Genomic DNA, 22,639 nt, shown 5'->3' with positions numbered 1-22,639 from the left:
GAGCAGGGAAGAAGCTGGGCGGGTGTGCGCAATGCCCCGGAGCCTCTAACTCAGGAGGGCGCGTTTGGCTCAGGCGCAGCATGGGCGGAGGGGTGTCGCAAGGCGGTGGGGAAGGGAGGCGGTCCCCGTTTTGTGGCGGGAGCCTCTGGCCGCTATCACTCGCTTGTCGAGAGTGGGGATGCAGCGATTCGGTGGGGGGCGGGGGGAAGAAACTCCTGCCCTGGACTCCTCGTTAGGCCAGAGTAGGGGGCGCGGCGCTGCCACTAGAGTGTTCAGCAGGGGGCGCTGCTCTTGGCGTTGGGCGGGGGTGGGGTGAGAAAGGGGGGGACGCGGCTTGCTGCGCACACTTCCCCCATTATTAAACACTATGTTCAAAAGGCGCCGGGGGACTTCCCGGAGCCACGGAGCCCGCGCCTCCCGCCCGCCTGGCCCACGGAGCCCATGGACCTGAGCGCGGCCGCCGCGCTCTGCCTCTGGCTGTTGAGCGCCTGCCGCCCCCGCGACGGGCTCGAAGCGGCCGCCGTACTGCGAGCGGCGGGGACAGGGCCGGCCGGGAGTCCTGGGGGCGGCGGCGGCAGCCGGCGGACTCTCCCCGAGGCTGCGGGCGCCTCCGCTGCCCCGGCTGCCACGGCTCCCGGGGCCCGCGCTGCGCGCCGCGCCGCTGGCTCCGGCTTCAGGAACGGATCGGTGGTGCCTCACCAGTTCATGATGTCGCTTTACCGGAGCCTGGCCGGGAGGGCTCCGGCCGGGGCAGCCGCCGCCTCCACCTCGGGCTCTGGGCGCCACGGCCGCGCGGACACAATCACCGGCTTCGCAGACCAAGCGACCCAAGGTACTCACGCCTCTACTGCGCCTGTCCATCCTGTCCAGTCCTAGGTGGAGGTCACCGCCGGAGCCGTGGCCCTGTTCCTTTCCAGTCGGGGCGAGACCCCCGTCCCAGCCTCAGGTGTTAGAAACTTCGCGGAGGCCCACGCACCTGAACCCGCTGCGCTTGGACTGTAGCGAGAGCCGCGGCAGCTCGTGGGGCCCGGCCGCAGAGGGCTGAGTTGGTCCCTCTGCGGGGTTGCTTTGGCCCTGCAGCTGGCAGGTCCCCTCGAGGAGGCAGGCTAAGTCGGAGATCCTGAGAAGCAAGAGGAGGGTGTCCTGCCGGGGGGACTGCGAGCGGTAGTGGCGGTGGCTGCTTCGTTGCAGCAATTTCGGCGGCTCCGAGTCTCATAGGGGCCATTTACATGGGGGGTAACTCAGGGGCATGTGAGATAGAGGCAGGCGTCAGACTAAAACAAATGGCCCCAGAGAGGCTGGTGGCATCACCAGGTACGAAGAGGGCCCTTCTCAGCAGGCTGCTTTAGGGTGCAGGTGTGTAGCTAGGGGTGCCTGTGCTTTGTGCTGGGTCCCCAGGAGAGCTGGAGGTTGAGGACCGGTTGTGTGGGAAGGAGAGGAGGGCCAGCGACAGTGCGGGAATGCAGGCCTCTCCCGAAACAAGCGCTCCACCTTACTCCCAGCCAGGCCCTCCAAAGGTAGGACGTGGGTGAAGCGGTGGTGATTGCTGTGTCATCTGGATTTTATTAATCTCTATTGAAGTCATTAAAGCAGACAGATAGGGAAGATTTAACTAATTTCAGGCGGAAATGCAAGTAATTTCGAGCTTAATTCTATCCAGCCAGAGATTCAGCATACAGGGAGGAGAGAAAGGAGGGCAAACGGGGCTGGAAAGCAAGTACTGCTGCAGATGGGCCCGCCTGGGAGCAGTGACCAAATCACCCACCGCTTCCAACACACATACACACACACACACACACACACACACACACACACACACGCACACACCCTACTGCTTTATTTTGGGTGCAAGGACATCCTGGGCCCAAATGGCCCTATAGTCCAGTGGGAACTTGCAAGCATCCTCTGAGGGCCTGGCATGGCCCCTGGATTGGATGCTGGGGTACTCATAGGAAGCAGCAGTCCTGGAGTACAGGCCCAGGGAAGGCCAGGCCCTATGCTACTGGTCAGGCTGCAAGGCTAGGGGAGAGCTGGAGTGTGCAGGGCCCCAGGTTGAGAAAGGCACTAGATGCTCTTTCTTTGGTTGAGTTAGGCCTACCCTAGCCTCAGCCTGAGCCAAATACTTTCCTGGGGCACTTCGCTTGGCTGGAGAGGCTAGTAAGTCCCCTCTCTGTCCTCTGGAGGGAGGGGATGCAGTGGCATCCTTGAAGCAGAGAGAGGTAACCGGGCAGCTCCCAGAAAGCGCTCTGGTTAGCAAGCAGTGCAGGGGGAGTGCTTGCCCACTGCCTCTCCTGCCTCCCTCTCCAACCTGAGCCTCAACTTGGAGCAGGGCTTCTTGAGGACCCCCGAGGCCACCGGCAGCTCCCAGACTTCAGACCTCAAGAGCCAGGGCCTGGCGTCCGTGGTTGGTGAGCAAATCTCCAATCGTGGGGGGAGTCTGCACAGTCTCTCTGCCTTTGGGGCAAAATGAAACCATATGACTCTCTTCAAAGGGAGCTCCTTATCTGCTGCTTGGTGGAATTTCAACTTTTTTTTTTTTTTTTTTTTTTTTGAGCCCCCAAAGAAAAAAGCACCCACGAGCAGAAGTAAAATCTGAAAGCCTGAGATAAGTCATAAAGGAGGGAAAGAGTAAATGCGAAGGGACGGGCTGGGTCCTGGAGGCAAGACCTCATTTGGTCCACTGTGCTCATTTCAGCAAGACAGTCACCGCTGCCACAAACCCTTCCGAGAAGGTCCCTTGCGCTTCTTTGCCACCTTCCCCCTCCATCTGAGGTCGAGGAAACACTGTGAGAATCTGAGAGCCTGTAGTTTCGGATTGCGACCAGCCGCACTCATCGCTCTGAGGCCTTGGGCTGAGCCCGGCCCCTACCTGGGCCTCAGTTCCCCTTCGGCAAAGCGAGGAAGCTGGACGAATGAGAGGATCTCTGGAGCCCTGTTGACGGGTTCCCTTTCTGGACTCGCAGGGCCCCACTCGGCCTGCATGGGAGCCCATGGCCGGCTGGAATGGCCAGCTGGGCTGGGGACGAGAGGGAGCAGAAAGAGCAGAGTTCGCAGGGGACAAGAATTTTCCGTTTCGCACAGCCGGGACTCCGCGGCTGTCCTTGGGACTCAACAGGGCGATAACGAGCAGTCCCCGTGTAGCGCGGGACCTTGGGCAAACAGTCGGCCTGGCCTGCGGGCCTTGGAAGGGACGCACAACTTCTGATGCGCCCACCGGGCCTTCTGTCCACTACCCGCCGAAAGTCTGGCCTCCGACCTAGTCCCCGCAAACCCGTGGCTCTGGGGCAGTCAGCAGAACTATAGTGGCCTTAAGTCTTGGTCTAGGCTGCGAGGATGAGCTTCCTAGCCCCGCGTCTCATCGATAAGTGAATGTCCGTGGGTTGTCGCGGTGGCGGGAATTGTGGCTCGATGAACCAAAGCCCTGGTCCCGATAGTCGGGGCAAACCCTCTCTTTCCTTTGGACCAGGATGGGATCTGCCCGGCTGGGGCCGAGAAGAGGGGTCGGGCGCCGGCTCCAACCGGCCTTAGTCCCGCAACCCGGTTCGGCCATTTGAGTTAGGAGGGCCCGCGGCGGGAGTGCAGACCTTGCTCTCAATCGACTGTTTCTCTCTTTACTTTTGCCCGTCCCCTGCAGATGAGTCGGCAGCCGAGACCGGTCAGCGCTTCCTGTTCGACTTGTCCAGCCTTTCCGACGCCGACGAGGTGGTGGGCGCGGAGCTGCGCGTGCTACGCCGCGAGTGTCGGGAGCCGGGCCCTGGCAGCGCGATTCCCCCACCGCTGCTGCTGTTGTCCACGTGTCCCGGTGCCGCCGGCGCGCCGCGGCTGCTGCACTCTCGGGCCGCCGAGCCCCTAGAGCGGGCGCGCTGGGATGTGTTTGACGTAGCGGACGCCGTCAGGCGCCACCGCCGCGAACCTCGTGCCACCCGCGCGTTCTGCCTGTTGCTGCGCGCAGTGGCTGGTCCGGCGCGGGGCCCGCTGGCACTGAGGCTGCTGGGCTTCGGCGCGCGGGGCGGAGGTGGTGCGGCGGCGGAGGAGCGCGCGCTGCTGGTCGTCTCCTCCCGGACGCAGAGGAAGGAGAGCCTGTTCCGCGAGATCCGCGCCCAGGCCCGTGCGCTCGGGGCCGCGCTTGCTGCGGAGTCACCGCCCGACCCGGGACCCGGCACTAGGTCGCCGAAGATGGTCCTCAGCGGTCGCAGGAGGCGGCGGACAGCGCTGGCCGGGGCTCGGGCGGCGCAGGGCAGCGGCGGAGGCGCCGGCCGGGGCCAAGGTCGCAGGGGCCGGAGCCGCTGTAGCCGCAAGCCGCTGCACGTGGACTTTAAGGAGCTGGGCTGGGATGACTGGATCATCGCGCCGCTGGACTACGAGGCGTACCACTGCGAGGGCGTTTGCGACTTCCCGCTGCGCTCGCACCTTGAGCCCACCAACCACGCCATCATTCAGACGCTGCTCAACTCCATGGCGCCGGAGGCGGCGCCGGCCTCCTGCTGCGTGCCCGCGCGCCTCAGCCCCATCAGCATCCTCTACATCGACGCTGCCAATAACGTGGTCTACAAGCAGTACGAGGACATGGTGGTGGAGGCCTGCGGCTGCAGGTAGCAGGCGGGCCGGACCGGCCGGGCCTGGGAGGCGGCAGCAGCGCCGCCGCCGCCGCCGCCGCCGCCGCCCCCCTGCGAGGAGCAGCCGCGCGCCGGGCCGAGCGTGGGTGCGGCGGTCGGACTCTGGCCCCGCGCCAGCACGGAGGAGGGAGAGCGCACGGTCACACTCACACCAGCACTCACTCCCACACACTCGTTCACTCTTGCACGCATTTACCGTGGACTGCGTCCGAAAGCCCTGGGAAGAGATGAGCTGCCGCTACCGAATTTCACAGCCATGTGTACTCTGCAAACAGATCACCATCGCGCCCTTTGCCCCCTTTGGGGGAGACGACGGTGTTTGTATTAATGTTACAACAGGCACTACATAGGCTAGAAACGGGTTAGAGAATTGGGGGTTCCGGAATGGGTGAACTAAAGGGGTGTTGCGTTCTAACTCACCGCTTTCTGTTTCTGATGGAGTGGGGGGCAGGGCCCGCTGGCAGGATGAGGTCACCCTGGTGCTGACTGAAGGGCTGAAATGCCCCTTCCGAAGGTGTGCGTTGCACGGAGGCGGTTCACTCTGGGAAGGAACCGCTGCAAAAGGCCTTATCTTTTCTCTGACTTTGAAAATCCACGGAGCCCCTCAATTTTGAAAGAGAACATTTGTCAGAAAGAATGCGTTATGGAGCTTCCCAGATCTCTGCAAAGGTCAGGACCACCCTTTTTCTTTATCAGTTCCAGTTAGGAATGATCTAGAAAGTGGAAAAATATTTTTCTTTTTGGGGGGAGTGAAATGGGGGAGAGGTTTTAAACTGCCAGTCTGATCTGATATGAAACAGGGTGGGGTGCATTCCGTCAGGTTCGGAAGCTCCTAAGCTGCGCAGCCCCGGGTTGTGGTAGTGTTTTGGGGGGACCAGGAGGAAGTTAGTGCAGTGGCTGGGAGTGGGGAAAGGTGGGGAGCTCTGGGTCTTCCTAGTGGTTTTCCTAAGGAGCTGCCTACGAGGCTCTTAACGGCTTGAAAGAGGCAGGAAGGCGTCCTGGGCAGCTCCTGCAGGGGACCCAGGCTTGTCTGCTGGGCTGCATGGCCCCTCCAATGGCACCCACTCAGAGTGGGCAGACATGTGCTTGTGCTTAGCTATCAAATCTGTGTTGGCTTTTACACGCTTTCACTGTGTTGTTGCTGTAATTTTTGGCAGTGTGATAGTAGCAGGGAGTGAAGCCACACAAAAGTGCTTTTGTGAGCTTTCAACTCCCCACAGCCCAGTGGTTCAGAGCAGGAGAAAAGCCCACTCCTCCCTCCTTGCTCTGTCCAGGGGCATTTGTAGCTTGGCTGCTGTGGCCCCTTCAGAAGGGCCAGGCCTCAGCGTTGGGGAACAGAGGTGGGTGGAAGTCTATCTCCCAGGCCCTGCATCTTGCCTCACAGAGGTGTGTTGATGGGAGGATTGTCTGTCCATGTAAAAGGGAGCTCGGACGTGCCAGCCTGCATAGTGTTTGGTTCATTTCCGTCTGGTAGTCCTTTGTGGCCTGTATGAATGGTTTGGAGAGGGAAGAGATGTAAGTTGGGGTACACCTGTCTGGGGCTCTGAGAGCTTCTTTGAAAACCTCTGCAGCCCTCCAGCATGCTGCTGTTTAAGGAAGGCTGTGCTGGGTGTTCTCCTGTAGGGTCCCTGAGAGGCATTCATTCTGCCCTTCTTGTCGTGGATATGAAGGGAAGGTCCACAACCAGTTACACACCTTTTAATTCTGAGGGGGTGGGGGAGGGAGGGAGGGAGGGAGAGAGGGGGGGGAGGGGGAGAGGGAGAGGGGGAGAGAGAGAGAGAGAGAGAGAGAGAGAGAGAGAGAGAGAGAGAGAGAGAGAGAGAGATACAGCTAATTTATTTAAGGGCCCCACCTGAGTGCTTTTCATGCTGTAAAATTCCCCCAAAGGAAAAGAAAACACATTTATAATGTGAATTTATATGCTGTGGCTATGTGGGTAGTTATAAATAACCAGAAAATGCAAGTCTCTTCAGGTTAAAACAAAAAAATCCCAAAGTGGCTGTAATGGTACACCTCCATCCAATTTCAGTGACTGGGCCAAGATGGTCCCCTTACATTTATGGATTTTGCCAGAGAAACCTCTCTTGCTTTTTGAAAACTATAATTTTAACAATTGCATGGTGGTTGCTCTGATACTTGTCATAATGAAGAATAAAAGTCGTAGTATTAGAAGTTTTAGAAAGGGAGTTAATGGAAAACTATAGTTAAATGTTATTTGGAAAAAATTCTAGGGTATTTAAATATCTTTGGACAAAAAACAACCATTTTGATACTTTTTTAGTGATTTGAAAATTTTTTTGGGGGAAGAAATGTCTTGATTTAGTCTGAGCTTTTTATGTCAGAAAAAAAAAATCTCCATTTTCTCCGTTTCCTTCTAATGACGTCCTCTATCAAGACAAGCGATATAGGAGTGGGTGTCCCCTGCTTGAGTCCTGGCTGCACCTGCGGTGGGGGGTGGGGGAAGGGCATTGTCTTTGGCCAGTGACAGGTCCTTCAGTGGCCCTGATGCCTCCAGTGTGTTCTTTGCTTACCAAACAAGAGGGGTACCTCCCGGATTTCCTCTGGAGCTGCGTGTAACCGCCAGGGGCCACCACCGGGGTCCTCCTCTAACGCTGCTCCGGCCTCTGGCATCTCAGAGTTCAAAGTAGGTGAGTGGAGAGGATGTGTTTCACTTTGTAAAAATGCAGCAAAAGGGCCACCACGGGTGGAGGCAGACAGGTTTTGGCTGCTGAGATGTGGTCAGACTAGCTTTGTCAAGTTGTAGAGAAGGGATTCTGCCAGCACAGCTGGTAGTCTGTCCGTCTTCTAGGCAGTGGGGAGTGGGGCCGAATCACCCAGCTGGGAGCTCCAGTCCCACTGATGGGCAAGCTGGCTGCTGGGGAGCAGGGTCAAGTGTGTCAGGGCTGTGAGTGAAGGCAGATCCCCCCACCCCCAGGTCACCAAAGTATTTCTCCTGAAGTAAACCAAAGTTTTCATTTTGTTGGGGAGATTCATGGACTGCCAGTGGAGATCATTTGAATCACTCTTCTTGCTAGAGAGGAGGGTTTGGCATCCCAGCTTGGGGAACACAGGGCAGGCCAGGTGGGGCCCCAGGGGCGCTGGTGCTGGGTCTGCCAAACACCAAGTCTGGTCACTGTTGCCGGCAGCCAGACTTTAGTATTAAGGGTGGCCGTGTCCACCACTGCCCACATGTTCCTCTGGTTGAAGTCTGGCTTTCCAAGCCAGTGGGGCCAGGTCCTCTGGAGAGGGCGGTGGGCTTTGTCCTCTTAGCTTGGGGAAGCAGGCTTGAGCGGTGCCTGTTCATTATGTACATTATCCCCTTCACTCTACTATCCTGACATTTTATTGCTAAAGTGGCATGGGAAAGAGCAGAGGTGTGGATCGGGTGACAGTGGAGTCAAGCCCATCAAACCCAGCACAGTGACCTCCCACGATGGCCTTGTGGAGGTGTCGGCGGGAGCAGGAACCTTGCTCTCAGTGCACCAGTACGGACCACCCTGTGGATGTAGTCGGAGTATAATCCAAATCCTGCAAATCATTTATCCTGTTCACAGCTTCATTCACACTCAGCAGAAAATAACTAGGGACTGCAGACCGATTTTTCTTCTTAAAGCAGGGAGAAAAACTGAATTCTTTCAGAGAGCAGCTTGTGCACAGAAAAAGTCAGACTCTTCCCTTGCTTGAATCTGATCTCCAGAAAATCCAGGGAGGAGAAGAGAAAGCACTACAGCATCTCTGGGCCACAGATGTCCTCACGGCCTTGCTGATTCTCATGAGAGCATGTCAGTGGGGGTACACAATCTTCCCTCGGCCTAGAAAACAGGGCCCTCTCAGTGGGACAGCAGGTGGGCCAGGAGGGCTGAGGCTCTGGAAGGCAGCAGTCTGTCAGAGGGAGCAAAGGGCCTTCACTGCCGTCTCAGAAAATGCCTGGATTGGGAAGGAAAGCGAGTCATCAGTTAGGAAATGTCGGGAGTGAGTGGGAAGTGACTCGATCCCCCTGAGGACTGAGCAACAGTGGGCTTCTGCGAGCCCAGCAGTGAACTGTCCCCCACCGCCCCCTGCCCCTGCCTCAGAGCTCTACAAGGCGACCCGGAGAGGCCTAGCCAAGTTGTGGGCAGTCAGCTCCCTGCCCGGAGCTTCAGCTTCTGCCCCTGTAACGTGAGCAGCTTTCCAGTCCCGTGGTTCTGGCATTCTCTTTTGTCCAAAAACACACACATAGTTGAAAGGCAGAGCAAATGTGACGTTCCTGGAAAACGCACCCTCCCGGTCCCTGTCCCAAGTGTGGCAGCTCTTGCCTGTGGGTACATGTGTGAATGTGTGTCCATTATACTCTTCGCCTCTGTTGGTGCTTCATGGATGTTGCTTTGATTTCCACCTGGGGCAAGGCCGGTGCAGGAGAGGCCAGGACCTCAGGGGGGCTCAGCTCACCAAAGCCACGACCTTTCCTGTGTCCTAGCTGAGGTGCACTGCCAACCCAGTTCGAGTTCCATGCTCACACGGCCGTGGGCAGAGCCATACTCAGGCTGAGACTGTTCTGAGACCAAGTTGGGGAAGGTTCCCACCTGCTGCTGGTGTGTGTGGGGAACAGAGAAAAGGCTGTGCCTTGTTGACAGCCCAGACAGGGACCGGAAGTGTCCCAGAGCCCCTGGATGAGGCCAGCCAGCCTGTCTAAGGGTACACTGCTCCACCAGGCCCCTGCCCTGCTGTCACCTCATGCCATGGCCCTGTCTGTACAGCTTGCCAGGGGAGTGAACCAGGGGCAGGCATCAGAAGAGCTCCTTTCTCTTCTTTCTTATGGCCTGGAAATGGTGGCAGAGGTTAACATGAAGAAACACTAGAACAGGGGAGTTCAAAAAAGATGTTATTCCTAATTTCTCAGCCAGCTTGGTCTTTTGTTCCTGGAGCCTCTGGCTATTCAGGCTCGAGTAGTTTTCTCCTGTGTGTGTGCCATTCTGGACTTTAATTTGTGCCCAGAACTGCACAAATAGTTACCTCCCAAGGAGGCTCTCGGTGAGAGGAACCACACTTCTGGCTGAATGCGTACAGGCACCTACGCGGATGTGGCTGCAGGGAGAGGGTGGAAGTTGGCCATTCATTCAGGGGCGCTCTCTGCTCGCAGGTCCAGCTTCACCAGAGCTCAGCTTCTTCCCACCCACCCTGCAATCACCTGGGCAGGTGCCGTGCCTACAGCGGGCTTGGACTTGGCCATAGAACCTTCTGGCCGGGCAGATTGGGTCACGGCAGCAGCACCAGTTACAGCACAGCAACCTAGGATGTGTGGGGTCAAAGACTGCGAGGTCACTGAAAATTGGTTTGCGTTTCCGATCATGCTTGTAGTTGTGAAGTGTACATACGCCCTGAGAGCCACGCAACCCATGCGTGGCAGTCCGTTTCCTCCTGCCTGTGCAGACGTCCCGAGCAGTCTGGCAGGCCCTTCCTGCGTCTGTGTTGGCAGAACGAAGGACTGCTTTGTCGCACACATCCCCCTCCAATGGCAAGAGTTCACGGACACTTTCTGAGAGGTGCTTCTGCAGTCAGGTGAGTGTGTTGGCAGGACAGCCTGGCGTGCTGGTGTATGGAGCACACTGCACTGTTCCTTTTGCCTGAGGAATTTCCTTCTGCAGAAACTTTATATCCTTTTTCTAAGTTCATAACGGGATGTGAAATGAGTTGTCTAGAAAAACGAGGAAAAGCTTCCGATGGTTGAATCCTCGGCGCCTTCGGGCCTGGCAGTACAGACCTTCCGGGAGGTGGCCAGCAGTTTTGCTTGTGCCTTTCTATTTCCCCCGCTTTAGAGCTATAGGCAAACAGGATTGTGGTGCGGTGGTTTTTGGAGACTTGACCTGGCAGGAAGTGGGCCAAGGGCTGTCGTCTTTGCAGAATCATCTCTGCGCTGGTCGCTGCTCCATCTGACCAGAGGTGGCAACAACCACACGCCGTTGCTGCAGCTAGAACGGGGCCAGGTGGCTGTGCCGGGCCTAGACCCCGCTCAAACACTTGGCCGTCAGAATCCAGAACCTCGGCTGAGCCTTCCGGGGCTCAGGTGTGCTTGTGGTTGACAAAAGCCAGACTCCCGGTAAGACTTACTCGTAGAAGTCCTGCTGAATTACAGGCAAACACACCCATCCAAGGCAGAGGCTGAACTTCCCTTGAGGACGCTCTTGGGGCTACAGGCTGCAAAGGGCAGCATCTAAGCCAGCAAGCAGGTGGCTCTACGCAGGTGCACAAATTGTATCTGTTGTACGGACTCTCCCACGAGCCCGGCTTCTCTCAGACCTCTCACACATGGGCAGCCCTAGCCTGGATTTTTTCAGTGGGGTGAGTCTGAAAAGCAGTGAAAAAGTGTGTCGAGGGCCTTTCCTTGTCTACATGTTTACCTCTGCATGACAGAAGACTGCTGAGGGCAGAAGAAAACACATGGGTCCGAGTTTCCCCCACAGCTCGAGCAGCAGCAGCTTGGCCAGCGCTGAGCAGGCTGCCTGAGGAAGGGGAGTGCCCAGGAGCGGGGCTTACTTCTTTGCAACGTATATTTCCTGGTCAGGACCTGTGACAGTCACAGCAAAGTCAGCCATTCAGCACTCTGTTCAGAAAAGGATGATCCAGTTGGGGAAACAAGAAAGCTTGGGGTAAAACGTGTTTTATGGCTGGGAAATATTCAAGTGCCCCAAGCCAGGAAGAGAGACTGGAAAGGGGAATTTCTCCGGCATTCTCCACTTCAGATGTCACAGGATGAATACGAGCTTCCTTAGGGTCGTTTTTTTTTTCTATTTCACTGTATAGAGTGGTGCAAACAGCTTTTATATTCTCTATGACAGAGAATCATCATTGAATGACTTCAGGTCTTTTAGCTGGAAGTATTTCACCCCAAATGAAAAGTTAATGCATTTTTTACAAGGATTAACATGCTGACCGCAGCTTGCCCTTCAGCAGATGACAACAGGGGATTCTGAAAAAATTTTTTTTTTTTTTTTTTAAATATCTAAAGCAGCAGCTCTTACCATGGTTTCTGCAGAACTCCTGCACCAGCCCCCAGCGTGGTGCCATTTGCAGAGGCCCTGGGTGGGCAGCGGCATCTGACACGATGGGTGCCCTGCCCCTTAAGGACCACATGCATTCTGACTGCAAAACTGTGATTTTAAGGAAATGGGCACAACGCAACCTGACGGTAATGCCGTCACAGCTCAATGACATGTTGTTCCTTCAGCAGCTGTAGACAAAAGGAATTAGGTTTTTTGGAGGGGGGGAGTTTACAAGTCCTTTTCATTTTGCAGTGACACTCACTACTGTATTTCAGCTTGGCTCGGGAATAAGATGGGGAAGGGGGTGAGACTTTTAAATGCTCATTTAATGCGAGCCGAAATTTCCTTTGTTGGCAGTCTTCCAGAACTGGTTTGGCCAGAGCAGAACGCCAAGGCTTGGGGGCTGGAGATGGGCCTTCTCCCTGCTGCCCAGCCTGGCCCTTTGGGCAGCAGGAGCTGACGTCGTGAATGCTGCCTGTGCCCAGGCCAGCCAGCAGGGTTCAAATCCGCGGTGTATATGTCTTCTCAAGTTTAAATAGATTGTACATATTGAAATGTAAATGAACTATAAAACAGCAATCTCTATTTTTCTTGACAGTTATATAGCAGTATATATTTGTTAAACATGCTTGTATACTCTTCATTAACCACTTTAATATTTTGTACAGATAAGTTGATTAAATATTTTATTGATAAAACTGCTCCTGACTGGTCTTTGGAGAACTACTTTTGACGTGTTGTTCGGCCTTACTGCCCTACTCCCGTGCACTGAGAACAGTCAACCACGTAGGAGCAAGGAATGACCAGGTTGAAATGGGGCTGCCCGGCAGCTCTGGGCCCATTCCTCTGACATCCCCCCTTGAAACGCCTCCAGCTGTAACATGGAGATGGCCCCCCAGGATGGGGGCCTCAGGCATGCTGCTGCTTCTCCCTGGGTCTTTGTGACTGGTGTGACACTGCATAGGACGCTGTGTGCAGCCCTTTACTGCATGAAGCCACTGCACGGCAAGGTAGAAGGTTCAGGGGACAAGAGGCCAATATGCAGTGGAAAACATTTTCTCTTTGGAAAATGAAAATGGTCACGTGTAATGAGTGAATGCTGTCACTGCAAGCACAGTTCGAGTTCAGAGGTTTTCTGTTTTCATACACAGCAGGCTGCTGTGGGACCTGTCTTACTTCAGAAGCACAAGCAGGCCCACTCTGCAGGCTGCAGTCGTGCCTCTGAAATCCAAAGCATAAGGCTCAAGCGTGGCAGCTTCCTCTGCAAGGCCGATGACGTAGTTCAGAGAAACCCACCAGGCCCTGCAGTGGAGTTGACAGGGCCCCTCTGCTCAGTACTCTTCTAGACGAGTACAAAGGTCCATGCTCAGTGACACCGCCTTGTTTTCTTCAGCATCTCTCCCAGACCGGCAGGAACTCATACCCTTGTACCATTATCTGGCTCTCACCCGACTTTTTCCTACAGAGGAAGGAGAAAGCTATTTCATCCGTTCCTTCAGTGTTTCTGGGGGAGGATTAGTGACAGAAAAGCTTGTGTAAGATGACAGGGACTTTCCCTCACAATGACTTGTTACCAGGATTACCTCCTCGGGCATACGGAGCAGGCCAGCGTGACCAGCTTTCCACAGCAATAGCCACGCATATCCACTGCGCTCCCGTGGTCCTGCAATGCATTAATGCCAGTCCCTGCGGTCACGTGTCTGGAGAGATAGATCAAGCAAGTCTGCTCCCTTTTTGCTTCTTAATTTCATTGCTACTAAATAAAGAGTCTCTTTCTTTGGAAGAGCAATTATGTTCACCTGTCAACTAACTCATTTGGTAGGTACAATAAATGTAGAAACTTTATGCCTTTGAAAAGTGTAAAGTCTTGTTATGCTTTGTTTGTAACAATCCCTGGTCAGTTCATTTTCTTATTTTCAGTCTCCACTTGACCTACCCCAGCATTCTGTGGTTAGAGGATTACACATCCATTAGAGAAGCAATAGTTACAGAGAGAAAGGAAAGTCAGGGATGGCTTTGAAAATTTCATCCTGTTTCCCAAACACGGATAGAGCACGTTAGAAGGCCCTGCCATGACTGATGCTGCAAGGAGGTGAAGACTGGCTTCTCCATGCCCCATGGCCCTGGTGTGCCCTGATGCCTGACGCCTGCTCACTTCCCAGCAGGATGAGGCAAAGACGAGCACCGCCGAGGGTGGGGCTGCCTGACCTGGTCATGGACACGCTGTGCCCCTGGGAGTCCTACGCTCTTCTGCTCAGGAGGCACAGTGACTGGGGAGAAACCCATGTGTCACACTGCATGTGTCACCAGCTTGCAGCCACGGACCGTGAGGCTGGGGGCGTCTTATCACATGCAGGTGCGTGGGCCTTCAGCAGTGGCCAGTAGGAGCAGGCCCAGATGTTCTGTGGAGCCTGGGGGGTGGGGGTGGGGGATGCAGAGGCGGGATTCTAGTCCCTCAGTGAGGGAGGGAGGCCGTGCAGGTGCGCCTGCACCCCTTGGCTGTCATGGACGCCCAGTCACAGGGTCACATTCCCCTCCCGGGGAAGAGGAATTTTCCCATAGACTTACCCAGCAAGGAAGTCTGTCCCAGTGTGGGGAGGTCAGCGCAGGCCCCTTCCCCAGAACGTCTGAGGAATGCAATGCAAAATGATCACGCAGCGCTGTCCCCAACACGTCTTGTGAACTGCTGCTGTGATCCCCACTCGGGTGCTGCAGGGGGTTGGCGCCCAGCGAATAATAACCATATTTGGGAGTTGCTGATACCCAAACTCCAGAGGTTTTCTAATCACAGAAGAACAGAAGTAACAGTTGTAGCCGGAGGGGACAAAGGATGGGCCACGAGGTGTAGTGACCTTGCTTTCCTGTAGTCCCCAGTGCCAGAAAGCAAACTGTCCACGTCCTCGAATATTTCTGACTCAGCTGTGCGCAGCTCGGCTGGGGAAATGCTGCAGAGATAAAATAGCAAGTCCGTGTCACACCTGCATTTACGTAATCAGTTCTGAGGGACGAAGAGTCCCTGACAATCTGCCGACTGAGAGAACTGTGTCTCTTGAGAGCTTCTTATTAGGTATGGTAGAAACTTTTATTAACTTAGATAACAAAAGCTATTGGCAGGCCCTGTCCTGTAAGCCCTGAGACTACAGAGATGATGAAGGCACAACTTCCATCTGCTAGGACTCGCCTTTTAGGGGAAGGAAAGAGTGTGGACGGCAGGAGAGGGAAGCAGCAGACTGGTAAAAATGTAATTCCTACAATAATGGTAAGTGTTTCAACAGAGACATAGACAGGTGACCACGAGGGCTCAGAGGGAGAGAGGAGAGGTTGGTATTTTGGGCCAAGTTTCCAGGGTGTGGGGTAGCGGCAGGGGCACTCTTAAAGCCGGAGGCTCAGAGCTCAGTGCTCCTTCAGAGCTGACAGAAATTAGTGCCCCCGCCACCCCGGGCCAGGCGGCTGTGGTCAGAGCGCTACCTGCAGCCTCAGCGCAGCCTCCCGCATGCAGGCTTTCCTCCTGGCAAGCCCCCCATCCCCCCACCCCAAACCGGTCTGTTACATCTTTCATTCTGTTAAAACGACTCAGTTGTTACCAACTATCTGCTCTTCACTTTCCTGCTACCCTAGCCCCTCCAAGGACTCCCTTCCCCAACTCTCCATGCTTCCCAGGCTGCCCGCTGTGGCCTCCAGGAGGCAGCATGAGGCCGTGGAAAGAAGAGGATGAAGGGTGGCTCTGCATTGGAATCCCAGCTGTCACTCAGTGGCTGTGAGATCTTGAGCGAGTCACTTCCCTTTGCACCTCCGTGGTAATCTGTGAAGTGAGTATAATCAAAACCTTGCAGGACTGAGGTCTACATGAGACAGTGTGAAAAAAGTGCAGAGTGATCAGGGGTTCTTTCTCTGGACTTGCTTTTCTCTCCTCCAAACGCAGCCAAGTTCTCCCTGTCCTTCTGGCACCAGGACCAGCCTTCTCCCCCTCTCCCTCCAGGAGTTGGCTCTTTACAGAACCATGGCAACCAGAACCTTCTTGGGCCTCACCAGTCTTGCTCTGGATGCGTTCGCTCTGGTGGAAGAGGACAGTCTAACCACTGTCCCACACTGACTGCCTACCTGGACCAATGTGGTCACTCACCTACATCTCTGTGGGGCACATGCTTTCCCCACAGAAGAAATCTGTCTCTTGGAAAGCGAAAGCTTTTCTGTCCTCAGCCTTCCTGCAGGAGAACTTGGGCCTTAAGGCCTCAGAGATATACTTGTTCACAAAGCACACTTAATTCCAGCAACTGATGGCTCCCTACTCCCCCCACCCCCTCAGGAAGGAGAAGCCAAGTGTATCTTCTTGTTTCCTTCAAGAGAAGGCTAGGAACAAAGGTGATGTCTGGTGTTATTTAAGAAATGCTTGGCTTCCTGCATCTTTTCTAAAAGGACTGTAAGCTCCTAGAAGTGATGTTGGAGCATCTTGGGCTGCGTGTGGGAGGTCTGCATGGCCTGGGACCAGATAGCTGGGCCAGGTGAGCAAGTATCCCCCTTGCCCCCAGAATGAACCAAAAATGCTAAGACTGCAAAAATCAAATTGCAGGCTGGGTGGAAATGCAAAAATTGAGATATCATGGAGTCTTCCACTGCACCAAAGAGAAGGGACAGGTAAAAGAAAAATAAGTTTGCTCTCCTTTTCTGTAGGTACCATATTATAGAGCAGCTACTACAAGGCAGACAGGGTGATAAATGCTACATGCATGACCTCATTGGACTCCATTAAAAACAAAAACTCTTTCCAAATCCATAGTCCCCAAACTGAAGCAAGTACTTTTGTGGATGATGAGACGGGGGTGGGGGGTGGGAGTAGGGCTGAGGGTGGTCAGGGAGGTTAAGTCTATGTAACATTACAAACCTCTTAAATGACAGACCCCGGATTTGAACCCGTTTCCATGTGCTGCTTAGAAGAAATTCACTTTCTGAAACAGAAGCAATGAGAGACAGATGCAGCAGGAGAGAGCATGGTTTTCTTTTGAATAATTATTTTCATAAATTTCAAAATCATTTCAAACTTACAAAAAAGTTGCAAGTAAAGTACGAAGGACATTTTTCTCCTCCGAACGATCTGAGAGTAAGCTGACATGCTGCCCCATCGCCCTCGGACACTTGTATCTGCAGTGTGAGCCAGGACATTCTCCTTCTTCTCTACAACATAACCGCTGAAATCAGTAAGTTATCGTATTCTTACTCCCCGCCCAACCTCTTACTCTAAGCTTATCTGCAGCCCCCATTCACGTCGTCGTGCAAATTGTCCCAGCAATGTTATTTGTAACAAAAACATCTAATCCAGAATCAGGTGTTACAATCATGTTGTCATGTCTCCTTAGTCTCCTTTAATCGGGAATTAAATGAAATTTTAATATATGTAGGGTGAAGGAAAGTCAAGCCTTTGGAGGCCACCGGCTTTCCAAGGGTTGAGTGGAGCAGCAGATGGCGAGAGCCCTGCCTTGGAAATGAGGCCACGAGAGCCACCGCTGGAGGCTGGATGTCCTCTCCGTGGCCCAGAGCAGATGAAGAACAACCGCAGGCTTTTCGCTCAGCCGTAGATAACCCCGTACGGAGCTAAATCTTTGACAAGGCCCATCCATGTGGCTGACTGGGCCATACCGGCAGAAATGCTACTGGAAAATGGGTTACATCCACTGCTTGTTAATCTTAGGCTTTAGTTTTTATTATTATGATATCTAGTAATAATTATGATTATAGCCAATTAGATATTCTCAGTCAGCTTACTTTGCTCAATGCTTTAATTTTATCATCTTTTTTCATTTTTCCAACGTTACATGTGCATTATTATTAAGCCTATCTTATAAGTGAGGACGATGAGGCGTGGAGAAGTTAGACGAAGGTGCCTGAAAACCACACAGCTTTGCCATCTGTGTGATTTTTACCTCCAGAGTTCACGTACCTTTTCATACATATGCATGGACACATTCAGTCTTTTTAATTCCTAATAAAATAAAATCAACTTCAATCTCCTGATATCTGATTCTTCCTTTTCTAAAAGAAGCATTGAGAAAGTGGGTTTTCAATTTCACACAGAGACCTGGACCAGCGCCTAACGCAGGAGAGCTGCTCAGGTTGTGCGCCTCCCCCCCCCCCCCCGCCCCGCCCCATGCAGAGACCAGGCCAGGCAAGGTCTATGAGCCAGTAAAACATTTATTTCAAAAATTATTGGTGCTTAGATGACAAATGGGAAATAAGAGCCAGTATCTTGTACTTCAGCATGTTACTTTTTATCACTTTTTAAGCTCTGAAAAACCAAAATAAGATACAATTTCATACATGTGGACTTTTGAAATACAGAGTCATGTGCAAAGTAATGCTAAAGGAAAAGCTGGGGATGCTATTCTTTATTTCAGTAGGTTTCCTTTACCCAGAACTTGCTTAAGTGCTCAAGTTAGTCACTGGGCAACTCCTACATGCAAGGCACGTCAGAGCCATGAGTCTTAGCTTCTAGCGTCAGATTTCTAGAAGGCCTTCCCGTGCAGATGCCATAAGGACTCTGCGTGTAGCCCCTGCCAACGGCCTATGTGTGTACTGGCTCCTTTCCGGGGCCTCAGCTTGGGTCTTCCCCTCGCAGCAGTCATTTGCTCGGATGCAGACGCCCTGCCAAAGGACAGTGGCTGCTTCAACTCTCACCCCGGAGCTAGCAGCATATCAGAACTGAATCTTTCATCAGGGGGTTGTAAGTTTTGAGAGGAAGGCCAACATCTTATTGTCATTAAGGAATGCCAACGCCTGAGGGATTTCCTCTAGGAGAAAAGTGAAGGTTTCTGATCCATGGTCAACCATCACTGCAGTCAATGGGATTTATTGGCTCATAGGGCCCCAGGATTGAGGCCGTCTGGGGAAGGCAGCAAACCCAAACCACTCTAGGCCAGAGAGCAAGCTTCTTCTCTGTTGAATTTACAAAATTTAATGACTTGTTTTGGTCCATTAATAAAACAATTTCTTTCCAGCTAACAAAGCTAATATAGGAATGGAGAACTCATTTTTGGTAAATCTCTAGTCACCAATTTAAAGATGTCCTTTCGAAAATTACTTACTAGAAGATTTTCAGAAGAATCATAATATAGCTAAGAACTCCATCCTCAGTGCCTAGCAGGGTAGTTGGCTCATTGCTGGTCCTCAATTGAGTTTCATTGAAAAAAAATCACAGAAGGGGCGACTGCATGGGGTAAGTACAGGCTTGATTCGGGACAGTCCAGGGCTTCCCCATCCTGTCTCTGGAGAAGACAAGCCTGCAGGGAGCTCACAAGCTGGCAGACTAAGGCTCAGCACAGACTTTGCTGTTGCCTTGTGGTAGGAGGAAGAGTCAGGATCCTTCGACAACTCTCATCCGGTTAGCTGCCCAGAGCAATGGCTGGCAGACCTCCTTCTCTGCTTAATGCAGGTAGACCACGGAATCACAGTCCTCAGGGAAGCTTCTCAGAGATGGAGACAAGCAGTGCCTCCCCTGGTGTTGGGCCTGTGCCACTGTGGCCAGATAAAAGGCCGACGTGGTTGTCTGTGACATCCTATAAGGTAGTACCAAGCCGGTCTGCAGGCTGCCCTGGCATCCAGCCCGATTCTGATGATCGCAGCCACGACTTGCACACACTTGGTCTGGGCTGGTCTTCACCTTCTGTCCTTAAGGGAGACCCAGGTCCACTGCCAAGATCACGCTTGTCACTTCCTGCTGCGGGAAAGTGAGTGTGTCCTTCTCATGATCTCACACACTTCACATGCCTGACTATACACTTAATGTTCACTGATCTCTGTTACATTTTCTAGGAATGTTTCATAATTTCTTCCCGGAGAGCCCATTCTATAATGTAACTCGATTAAAATCAACTAAACGTGGACTTCCTTTTGTCTGCAGGGATCCTGCCTACCAAAATAAACTGGATGGTGCCACTGGGTATCTTGTGCAAACATAAGAGACCTGTTTAGATCCCTGTGTTCCCTGAGTCTTGGAAAATGTGTGGTTTAACCTGTGGAATATTTCATCAGTTATATTTACTTCATTCAGCCTGGAGCCGGGGGAACTGGGTGCGGGTAGTCTTGAAGCCAAGAGGTTCTTACTGTTTCTCTTCGAATATCAAATGTTAAAATTAAACATTTACCTACTCAGTACACTACTTACTACTAAGAGGCAGGCTAGCTATTGCCTCTGTGTGCCAGCCGTCAGTCCTTGTTTCCTTCTGTCTCTGTTTCTATTTGGGACAGATCGTCCTTTAGCCAGTCAGCTACCATGTCAGCCATTTCCTGGTAAAAATGGAGGGTGAAAGCATGAGGTATTTTTTTCTCACAGAGTCGAATATCTCCTTCTGGAAAATCTTTCTTTATGTCTTCGTAGTACTCTTTTGGACACCAAGGATCTATAGTACCATAGTAAAATGTAAGCTAAAAGACAAGACAAAAACATTTTATTAGAAAACACGTGCCCCTCCCAATACAGATTTGACAACAGCAACCTGCAAGCAGCCTGCTTTCAAAGCAGCCCTTGTGCCTGGCCCTGTGACCTGGTCCCATGGCTCCCTCCAGAGAGTGGCTCTTTCAAGGCAGCGAGCCTTCATGGTTTGTGGGAGTGAACTGAGAGGCAGCTGATGGGAAAAAGCCCACGCGGGGAGAGACTTGTGTGATAGCTCACCCATGATTCACTACAGGACTCGCCAGAAAACTTGTGTACGTTGAGGTTGGGATGGACACTGGAGAGATGGTAGATGAGAATAAGGAAGAGTTATTGAGACAAAATCACTGAGTGACTGGGGACCATTCATTACACACTTAATAGTTTTCATACACCCACATGGTAGGCATATGGGACGTGTGCTGAATGCATGCAAAGATGAATTAGATAGACGAGGCTTCTCAATGTAGCAGATGAAATGTGATCAGAACCCTGTGAGTGTCTATGACATTTCTACAAATAGGCTCCATGCGCAGGAGAGCATATTGATTCAGTGGGGAGCTATTATAATCACACTTCAGGTCAGAGCAAGCAGGCTGCATGGAGACAGAATCTCCTTTGAGGCATCACTAAGATTAATCTATACCTGCTCATCACACGCACACACACACCACATGTACATGCCTATGCATATATGTATACATGTACACACACATACCTGTCTGTGTATATGCACACGGGCACATACATACATATATGTATACATATATGTATACGTGTACTTATGCACACATACATTTATGATAAATACACATATGTGTGTCTAGCTCTAGGCTGTTCTTCACTAAAAACTATGTTCTAGTGCTGAATTTCTGAAAAAAAAGGGCAACAAAAGTGAAATCTTATTCAGAGGGGTATATAGTGGTAATTTCTACAAAGAATAAGAAGTAAGTTTTAAGGACCGGTCCCTATGGCATCTGTTATCACCGAAGAAAGAGTTATGCCCGCTCCAGCCCTTAAGTTGCCAGTTAGTCACTTGTAGTTTCCATAATACACCAAATTCACTCACTCGCTCAAACTCTTGTTCATTAATCTGTGCAGCAAATACTTATGGAGCATCTACCCTGTACTGGGAATCTGGCGAAGAGATGATAAGACAGTTTCTGGTGGGGGAAGCCTGGAGGTGCTCCTACACAAGACAACGAGAGAGCCCAGATGAGGGACAGCTGGTGGGCAGCAAAGGTTCCCCAGAGAGTTGGTGCCCAAGTGGAGTCTTCAAGGTGGGGGAGTACACTGTGCAGAGCAGGCCAAGCAAAGTCAGAAGTCTGAAGGAGCATGGCCTGCTTGGGGAATTGGGAGTCATTACAGATGGCTGGAAGGTAAGACTGGTGGGCGATCAGACGGGCAAGGCAGAGAGATCAGGTCATGATCTCCTGTGCCGTCCTCAGGAGGCTGTACCTACTCTGAAGTCCACCAGAGCTAACAAAGGACTTCACATAATCAGGTCGGAATGGGAGGAAACTTTTTCCAGGTGCAGTGGTGAAGAGATTGGAGGGGATCAAATGGTAGCAGGAGGAAGATATGGGACATACGTGTTATTGCCCACGGGGTAACTGCTGTATCATCATTAAACCAATTGGCTGAATGTGAATAGGTGAAATGGCTCTGATAAAAACACTGGCCTTTATTACAATAACATTATGACTTAACCAGTATTTAAAGAGATGCTTAGCTAAAAACACTTTCAAGAGGAAACTACTTCATGTAGCACACTCCAGAGAGTTAATAACTAACAACTAAACATTGAGTTGCAGACGTATTCTGAATCACTTCATAGAGATTTTTCTGGTTGTCACCTGGAGTTTTAGTTTTGAATGATGCAAAGGATCTGGGGCATATAGATTTCTCACTAATTTATTCTTCCCATTCTCCGATTTTTGCCCACTACAACCATTTCTGGGCACTCCAAAGCCCCTAAACCCCAAATCCACTTTTCCATGGCTCTTAGCAGAGTGTACTTTGTTTCCTGGGGAACAGGAGAGCTGCGCAGTTGCCTGGTTCTTTCCTCCTGGAGTCAGTCTTTCTACAGCTCCAATATGCTTCGACCTTACAACCAGTGGGTGACTATTCTCGCCAGTTGTAGACAAAGAAGTTTCCTAGAATCTCTCAGCAACCACCCCGCTCCAGCCTCTTCTTAAAATACTGTTGGGAGTACAAGCTGTCGGCAGGCATTAGTTGCTACCAATAAGGCTATAACGTTAGTTCTCGCTAAACCACTCCCTACTCTTACCACCAAGAATCCTTTAAACTACATCCAGGAAATCGTGTATGGGCAGCCACTGTGCACAGTTGCTCCACACTTCCTCACAGTATGAAAAAGTGTTGAGAAGTCTGGAAATCCAGACTTGGGCTTGAGTCCGTCAGGTCTGTCCCTCTGCTCCAGTGCCTGAAGATACCTGGATCCTGAGAAGGGCACTCTGGGAGCCCCCACACCAGTACAAGCGACAGCGGTGAAGTCTTCTGAAAAACCCTAACACGAAAGGGTCAGCAGGAAGGAAAGCACAGCAGAAAAGACCTCCCTA

At 52.5% G+C, this 22,639-nt stretch overlaps 2 protein-coding genes across 5 annotated transcripts in view; one reads left to right on the top strand and one right to left on the bottom strand.

Annotated features, from left to right (window-relative positions):
• The first annotated feature begins 348 nt into the window (after positions 1 to 348).
• On the top strand, positions 349 to 4,649 carry GDF7 (growth differentiation factor 7). The gene is made up of 2 exons (XM_019756336.3): positions 349 to 832; positions 3,635 to 4,649. The coding sequence occupies exons 1-2, from the start codon at positions 442 to 444 to the stop codon at positions 4,594 to 4,596; spliced, it is 1,353 nt and encodes a 450-aa protein (XP_019611895.3). The 5' UTR covers positions 349 to 441; the 3' UTR covers positions 4,597 to 4,649.
• A 13,154-nt stretch (positions 4,650 to 17,803) lies between these two features.
• LDAH (lipid droplet associated hydrolase) overlaps positions 17,804 to 22,639 on the bottom strand; it is an 88,452-nt gene continuing 83,616 nt past the window's right edge. For all 4 annotated transcript variants that reach the window (XM_074331739.2, XM_074331738.2, XM_019756685.3 and 1 more), the window contains one exon: positions 17,804 to 20,050. In XM_074331739.2, coding sequence (XP_074187840.1) covers positions 19,832 to 20,050 — 219 coding nt within the window. In that variant the 3' untranslated portion in view covers positions 17,804 to 19,831. The remainder of the gene's footprint in view (positions 20,051 to 22,639) is intronic.

Source organism: Rhinolophus sinicus, chromosome 2, assembly GCF_057876585.1.
Source record: "Rhinolophus sinicus isolate RSI-liver-muscle chromosome 2, RSI-T2T, whole genome shotgun sequence".
NCBI classification, from domain to species: domain Eukaryota; kingdom Metazoa; phylum Chordata; class Mammalia; order Chiroptera; family Rhinolophidae; genus Rhinolophus; species Rhinolophus sinicus.
The sequence above is the reverse complement of the archived record's forward strand: the minus strand, read 5'-3'. Positions and strand labels throughout refer to the sequence as shown.

Excerpts from the sequence above, each read along its gene's own strand:
- GDF7 (XM_019756336.3), top strand. The coding sequence starts at position 442 with ATGGACCTGAGCGCGGCCGCCGCGCTCTGCCTCTGGCTGTTGAGCGCC. Across the intron at positions 833-3,634 it reads CGCAGACCAAGCGACCCAAG|ATGAGTCGGCAGCCGAGACC; the intron begins GTACTCACGCCT and ends CGTCCCCTGCAG.